The sequence below is a fragment of the Gadus morhua genome, unplaced genomic scaffold (assembly GCF_902167405.1).
Source record: "Gadus morhua unplaced genomic scaffold, gadMor3.0, whole genome shotgun sequence".
Classification (NCBI taxonomy): domain Eukaryota; kingdom Metazoa; phylum Chordata; class Actinopteri; order Gadiformes; family Gadidae; genus Gadus; species Gadus morhua.
The window spans coordinates 1-7500 of NW_021964079.1; the positions used below are offsets into that span (position 1 = coordinate 1).

Genomic DNA, 7500 nt, shown 5'->3' on the forward strand with positions numbered 1-7500 from the left:
TGTGTGTGTGTGTGTGTGCGTGATATTGCGTGTGCGCCCGTGTGTCTGTGTGTGTGTACATATGTGTGCGTGTGTGATGGATGTGTTTGTAGCAAAAAAAAAAAGGTACAAATAAAATAGTTTCTTTTTTGCTTGTGATGCGATTTGTCCGCAGGGAGAGTTTGTCAGCAGTCCAAGAGCCGCCGCTGGTCCCTGTGGCTGGCAGCCTGTCTGTGTGGCAGCCTGTCTGTCTGCCTGTCTGTCTATCCGGGGGGCCAGGGGCTGAGTTCCACTGGGTCGCCCGCTGGTAGCAGGTTGTAGATGGTGTAAGGGTTGGGGGGTTGTTGCTTTGGGGTTCAGTGTGTTGGTGTGTGTTTTGGGGTTCAGTTTGTTCGTGTGTGTTTTGGGGTTCAGTTTGTTCGTGTGTGTTTTTGGGGTTCAGTGTGTTGGTGTGTGTTTTGGGCTTCAGTTTGTTGGTGTGTGTTTTGGGTTTGAGTTTGTTGGTGTGTGTTTTGGGTTTCAGTGTGTTGGTGTGTGTCTTGGGGTTCAGTGTGCAGGAGTGTGTTTTGGGTTTCAGTGTGTTTTGGGGTTCAGTGTGTAGGAGTGTGTTTTGGGGTTCAGTGGTTGGTGTTTGGGGGGTCTAGGCGGTGTGTGTTTGGGGGTACAGTTTGTTGGTGTGTGTGTTGTGGGGTAAAGTGTGAAGGTTTCTGGGGGGTCTAGTCGGTGTGTGTTTGGGGCTCACTGTTTGTGTTTGGGGTTCAGTGTGTGGTGTTTTGGGGTTCTGGTTAGTTTGTGTGTTGGGGTTCAGTGTGTGGGGTCTAATTATGTGTGTTTGGCGTACACTGTTTGTGTTTGGGGTTCTAGTTGGTGTGTGTTTGGGGTAGTGTGTAGTATTTGGGGGTGCTGGTTGGTGTGTGTTTGGGGTTCAATGTGTAGTATTTGGGGGTTCGGGTTAGTGTGTGTTTGGGGTTAAATCTGTAGTATTTGGGGTTTCTGGTGAGTGTGTGTTTTGGGGTTCAGTGTCTGGTGTTTGGGGGGTCTAGTTGGTGTGGGTTTGGGGTGGTGTGTAGTATTTGGGGGTTCTGGTTAGTGTGTTTGGGGGTCAGTGTGTTGGTGTTGGGGGGTCTAGAGGCAGACGCTCGGGCTGATGTGGCAGGTGGAGCCGGTGCCGGCCTGGGACAGGAAGAGGCGTCCGTTGGGGCAGACGCAGACCTCGTACACCGTCTGCCTGGTGCCCGAGGAGGAGGACGAGGACGAGGACGAGGCCTTCCCGTCCAGCAGACCGAGCAGGCGGATCCTCGTGGCGTCCAGAGAGATCTGACACAGAGGGCAGAGCACAGGAAGGTGAGGGGTGAGAGGCGGGGAGAGGGGTGAGAGAGTGAGAGAGTGGGGAGAGAGGTGAGAGAGTGAGAGAAGGAGAGAGTGAGAGAGTGAGCAATGGGGAGAGTGGGGAGAGAGTGAGAGAAGGAGAGAGTGAGAGAGTGAGCAATGGGGAGAGTGGGGAGAGAGTGAGAGAGTGGTGAGAGAGATATGGAGAGGGTAGTGAGAGAGGGGAGAGATGGGGAGAGAATGATGAGAGAGTGAGAGAAGGAGAGAGTGGTGAGAGGTGAGAGGTGGGGAGAGGGGTGAGAGAGTGAGTGAGTGAGAGAGTGGGGAGAGAGGTGAGAGTGAGAGAAGGAGAGAGTGAGAGATGGGGAGAGTGGTGAGAGAGTGAGAGATGGGGAGAGTGGTGAGAGAGTGAGAGATGGGGAGAATGGCGAGAGAGTGAGAGACATAGATTGGTGAGAGTGAGAGAAGGAGAAACTGGTGAGAGAGTGAGAGAGTTGTGAGAGATTAAGAGATGGAGAGAAGGAGAGAGTGTGAGAGGGTGAGAGATGAGAGAGAGGGGTCCCCCCACCTCTCCGTCCTTGGACTCCAGGCGTAGTTCGTTCCTGCAGGAGGCCTGGATGTCTCCCGCCTCCGCCAGGATCTGGACGCCCTTCGGAGCCTCCATGATCAGGGAGCGGGTCGGGGACTCCAGCCTGGAACCAGGAGCGCCGGGGTCAGTGACATCACAACCAGGAGCACTAGTGACATCACAACCAGGAGCGCTAGTGACATCACAACCAGGAGCACTAGTGACATCACAACCAGGGCCGCTAATGACATCACAACCAGGAGCACTAGTGACATCACAACCAGGGCCACTAATGACATCACAACCAGGAGCATTAGTGACACCACAACCAGGGCCGCTAATGACATCACAACCAGGAGCACTAGTGACATCACAACCAGGGCCGCTAATGACATCACAACCAGGAGTGCTAGTGACATCACAACCAGGGACGCTAATGACATCACAACCAGGGCCGCTAATGACATCACAACCAGGAGCACTAATGACATCACAACCAGGGCCGCTAATGACATCACAACCAGGAGCACTAGTGACATCACAACCAGGGCCGCTAATGACATCACAACCAGGAGCACTAGTGACATCACAACCAGGGCCGCTAATGACATCACAACCAGGAGCGCTAGTGGCATCACAACCAGGGCCGCTAATGACATCACAACCAGGAGCACTAGTGACATCACGACCAGGAGCACTAGTGACATCACGACCAGGAGCACTAGTGACATCACAACCAGGAGCACTAGTGACATCACGACCAGGAGCACTAGTGACATCACGACCAGGAGCACTAGTGACATCACGACCAGGAGCACTAGTGACATCACGACCAGGAGCACTAGTGACATCACGACCAGGAGCACTAGTGACATCACAACCAGGAGCACTAGTGACATCACAACCAGGAGCACTAGTGACATCACACCCAGGAGCGTCACGGTTAGCGGCATCACAACAACCGCGGAACAGGATGTGACCTCGTGATGCCAAGACACAAAGAGTGACGTCCGAACAGGGATAATCTTCACAGCAAGACGACCACAATGAAATCACACCAGGGATACGCCAGCAAGGTAAATCCCCGCAGCTGGGAAGCTGGGAAGCTGGGAATGTTTTAGAGACACCAGAGTTTTGGGGATAAACAACTAAGAGGATGAATAATGTACAAAAACAATGTTCTGAGAATCATTTTAATATATGGAAATCCCTCCTTCTAACAAAGCCAAAGAGGAAGCTTTGTTCAGGGTCTCGCTAACAACCCTGTCATGGAAGATCCCTTCACTCTCTCACTAATGAAGACTTATTGTCAGCAAATGAAGCTCTCGCTCATAACCGTGTCCTGATGTCTCCGTTATCCTGAGTGAGTGAAGCCTGCACTCACAGCCTTGTCCTCTCCGCCCTGCTGGGGGGGAGGAGGGGGTGAGGGGGAGGAGGGGGTGCAGCTGTCTCCCTCTCATCTCTCTTAGTATTCAGCCAGCGCCCGCCGCCACCGCGGGGAGAGCAGAAACACATCGGCTGGCGCTGGATGTGGCCTTCACGTAACCACGGCGATGAGCTGCCACGGGGCGCTGATCTCATCGCGGCGGGAACAGAGAGCAGCCGCGCCGAGGAGGCGGGCGGCGGAATGAAACCGCTCTCCGGGGGTAACCCGCACCCAGGGGTGCCTCACTCCACAGGGTGCCTCACTCCACAGGGTGCTTCACTCCCGAGGGTGCTTCAATCCCGAGGGTGCCTCACTCCACAGGGGGCCTCACTATCCAGGGTGCCTCACTCTCCAGGGTACCCCACTCTCCAGGGTGCCCCACTCTCCAGGGTGCCCCCCTCCCCACGGTGCCCCACTTCAAAGGGTGCCCCATTACCCGGGGTGCCCCCCAATCCAGATAGGGGTGTAGCTTGCATAGATCAGGGGTCTCTTATGGAGGGTCTCTTGAAGGGAAAGGTGAGTGAAAAGAGGGTTGGGGGGAGGAGATGAGAGGAGAAGGGAGAGGGAGGAGAGGATAGCAGGGGAGAGGGGAGAGGAGGGGGGAGAGGAGGGGGGAGAGGAGTGGGAAGATGAAGAGAGGGGAGGAGGAGGGGGGGAGAGGAGAGGGAAGATGGAGAGAGGGGAGGAGGAGAGGGAAGATGGAGAGAGGGGAGGAGGGGGGGGGGGAGGAGAGGGAAGATGGAGAGAGGGGAGGAGGGGGGGGGGGAGGAGAGGGAAGATGGAGAGAGGGGAGGAGGAGGGGGAGAGGAGAGGGGAGGAAGAGGGGGAGAGGAGAGGATGAGGGGTGAGAGAACATGGGAGATTGAGAGAGGAGAGGAGGAGGGGGGAGGGCTTGGGGGGTCACGGTGATAGAGTTCCTTTCTGTTTGGCTCTGGACTACCATGTCACATCCCATAATGATAAAAAATGGCCCCGGCAACCGTCTCTGTGGCGCGGCCCAGCTGCTGAGAAGATAACTGAAGACACAGGAGCTGCTCTGACATGCCACATCTCTCCTCTCTCTCTTCCTCCCTCCTCTCTGATCCTCCAGACAGCCAACATCTCTCTACTTTCTCTCCTCCTCCCTCTTCATCTCTCTCCTCCTCATCCCTCTCCTCCTCTCCTCCTCTGTCCCCTTCCCTCTCCTCCTCCTCTCTCTTATTTCTCCCCTTCTCTCTTCCCTCTCCTCCTCCTCTCTCTTCCTCTCCTCCCTCCTCATATCTCTCCTCATCCCTCTACTTATCTCCTCTGTCCCCTCCTCTCTCCTCTTCCTCTCTCTTATCTCTGCCCCACTCTTCCCTCTCCTCTTCCTCTCTCTCCTCTCTCCTCCTTCCCTCTCCTCTCCTCCCTCCTCATCCCTCTCCTCATCTCTCCTCCTCCCTCCTCTCTCCTCTTCCTCTCTCTTATCTCTGCCCCTCTCTTCCCTCTCCTCCTCCTCTCTCTCCTCTCTCCTCCTTCCCTCTCCTCATCTCTCCTCCTCCCTCCTCTCTCCTCTTCCTCTCTCTTATCTCTCCACCTCTCTCTTCCCTCTCTTCCTCCTCTCTCTCCTCCTCATCTTTACTCCTCTCTCCCCTTCTCTCCCTTTTCCTCTCCTCCACCCTCTCCTCCTCCCTCCTCCTCTCTCCCCTTCTCCCTCCTCCTAGCTCCCCTTCCCTCTCCTCCTCTCTCCCCTTCTCCCTCCTCCTAGCTCCCCTTCCCTCTCCTCCTCTCTCTCCCGCTCTTCCTTCGCTGTGACACGGGGGGAACATGCGGTACAGGAGGAGGGACAGGAGGGGAGGTGGGTGGTGGTGGAGGAGGAGGAGGGAGGAGGTGAGTCAGTGGGGGGTGGAACATCACTGATAAACTGTGGTTGTGTGGCTGTGCGGACGTGGTGCGGTCCTGAGATTGCTACCTGCCACGGAGTGAGGAGTTAAAGATTGGATTGTGGGCGACATGAAAACACTCTCCTGCCCAGTGTGACAGCAGCGTGAGTCTGAGTCCCGTGAAGACGCAACCAGACGTCTGACACCACAGGCACGCCCCAAACAGCACGTGCTCGCCTCATTTGTGGTCGGACAAATCTGAACCCCGGAGTCTTAATGACCTTCTCAGTGACCAGGAGAACACGCCAGGGGCTTCTCCTCATCAAGGGAGGAAGAAGAGGAGGACAGGAGGAGGTGCAGGGACAACGCAAGTGATAGAATAATAAATTAAGAGCTGAAGACAACATGGTGGGTGTGTGAGCCGTATTGCATGTGTGTGTGTGTGTGTGTGTATATATTTATAAGTATATATATTTACACTGCCGTACTCACCGCAGTTCTTTGAAGGGTTCCGCTCTGACGTGAGGTGTTTCTATAGAGCCGCTGAACACGGCGCCCTCTGCACCTGAAATCACAAGAACGGGGATCGGTTAACGAGTTACACCTGTTTTCATTCAGAGCCAGAGTGAGGAGGAAGCACACAACAAAAATAAAAAATAACAAGCAAGACGGTTGTGAGAGGTCGGAGCAGTACGCACGGCCTGGTCTGCTGTCTTAGGTGTAGGAGGCTGAAGTCTGACTCCGCTGTCTCCACCAACATGCTGTTGTCTGGAACAGACCTCATCCAGTCCATGTAGGAGAAGACACTAAATATCCTGTGTTCAGCTGTCTAACCAGAGCAGGGCGTCTCAGTCTGTCGGGATGATGCCTGTATTCAGGACACCACGATAAGAAATGTTTAACATTCCATCTCCGCTGCGTGTTGCTTATGTCTTCCACTATCTTCTCCACGAACACGGCCATCCAGAAGATGGTTAGCCACAGGTTCATGGAAGGAAATTGTTTTTCCTCTGGTGCCATCCATCATTGTGTCTGCGGCGTCAATCTCTTCACGGGAGAAGCGTCACGACGCTCCACAGCGGGAAACGTTTTGTCAATCTCATTCTGTGAGCTTTTGAGCCTTCCGTGACCTTTGACCCAGCGGCGCACAGATGGCGAGCAGGTCGTGAGTAAAGAACGCTGAGTTAAGTTAATAAGAAACCCGGGGTACCTTCAGAGACGGCTTACCTACACACAACTTGCAAGGTGAACCCAAACTTTTCAAAGTTCTCAGTATGACTGCGTTTCCTGTCTCAGCATGACTGGGTTTCCTGTCACGAATGACTGTGTTTCCTGTTTCGTTATGACTGCGTTTCCTGTCTCATCATGACTCCGTTTCCTGTCTTGGTATGACTGCGTTTCCTGTCTCAGTATGACTGCATTTCCTGTCTCAGTGTGACTGCATTTCCTGTCTCAGTGTGACTGCATTTCATGTCTCGGTATGACTGCGTTTCCTATCTCGGTATGACTGCGTTTCCTGTTTCGTTATGACTGCGTTTCCTGTCTCGGTATGACTGCGTTTCCTGTCTCGGTATGACTGCGTTTCCTGTCTGGGTATGACTGTGTTTCCTGTCTCGATGTGACTGCGTTTCCTGTCTCAATGTGACTGCGTTTCCTGTTACGTTATGACTGCGTTTCCTGTTTCGTTATGACTGCGTTTCCTGTCTCAGTGTGACTGCGTTTCCTGTCTCGGTATGACTGCGTTTCCTGTTTCGTTATGACTGCGTTTCCTGTCTCATCATGACTGAGTTTCCTGTCTCGGTATGACTGCATTTCCTGTCTCAGTATGACTGGGTTTCCTGTCTCGTATGACTGCGTTTCCTGTCTCGTCATGACTGCGTTTCCTGTCTCAGTATGATCTGTTTCCTGTCCTGCACACGGTGCACTTAAGAGAAACAGGATTTATAATCCTGATGGTTATCCGTTCGATATACAAACCCCTCCCCGACCTAAACGGAGGACGACTCCCAAGGCCGTCTCAGTTGAATAAATCTGCGCAGAAGTTGGTGGTATTATTGTGGTAATGATACGATGATGATGAGGATGAGGAGGAGGAGGATGAAGGTTATTATGCTGGGAGGCATCCTTGACATTGATGAATGGAATCACTCAGTCGTTGTTAGAAACAAAACAGAGAAGCCGCTGCGCCGGTTTTGGGTATTTGACTTAATTTCGAAAGATAGCAAAAAGAGAGCGTTTATCTCAGCATCCGTCTGAGACATCGGATCAGCCGATCATGGTCGGCGATAAAACCGTTATCTTAAAGGATATCTACTGTATGTATATTACATCTATTATCTATTATTATTATATCTATT

General features: G+C 53.3%; 1 protein-coding gene across 1 annotated transcript in view; it reads right to left on the reverse strand.

Annotated features, from left to right (window-relative positions):
- Nucleotides 1–853: 853 nt before the first annotated feature.
- LOC115539005 (delta-sarcoglycan) overlaps nt 854–7500 on the reverse strand; it is a 34880-nt gene continuing 28233 nt past the window's right edge. The window contains exons 5-7 of the mRNA XM_030350204.1: nt 5636–5708; nt 1877–2000; nt 854–1296 (exon numbers count right to left, since the gene is read on the reverse strand). Coding sequence (XP_030206064.1) covers nt 1105–1296; nt 1877–2000; nt 5636–5708 — 389 coding nt within the window. The 3' untranslated portion in view covers nt 854–1104. The remainder of the gene's footprint in view (nt 1297–1876; nt 2001–5635; nt 5709–7500) is intronic.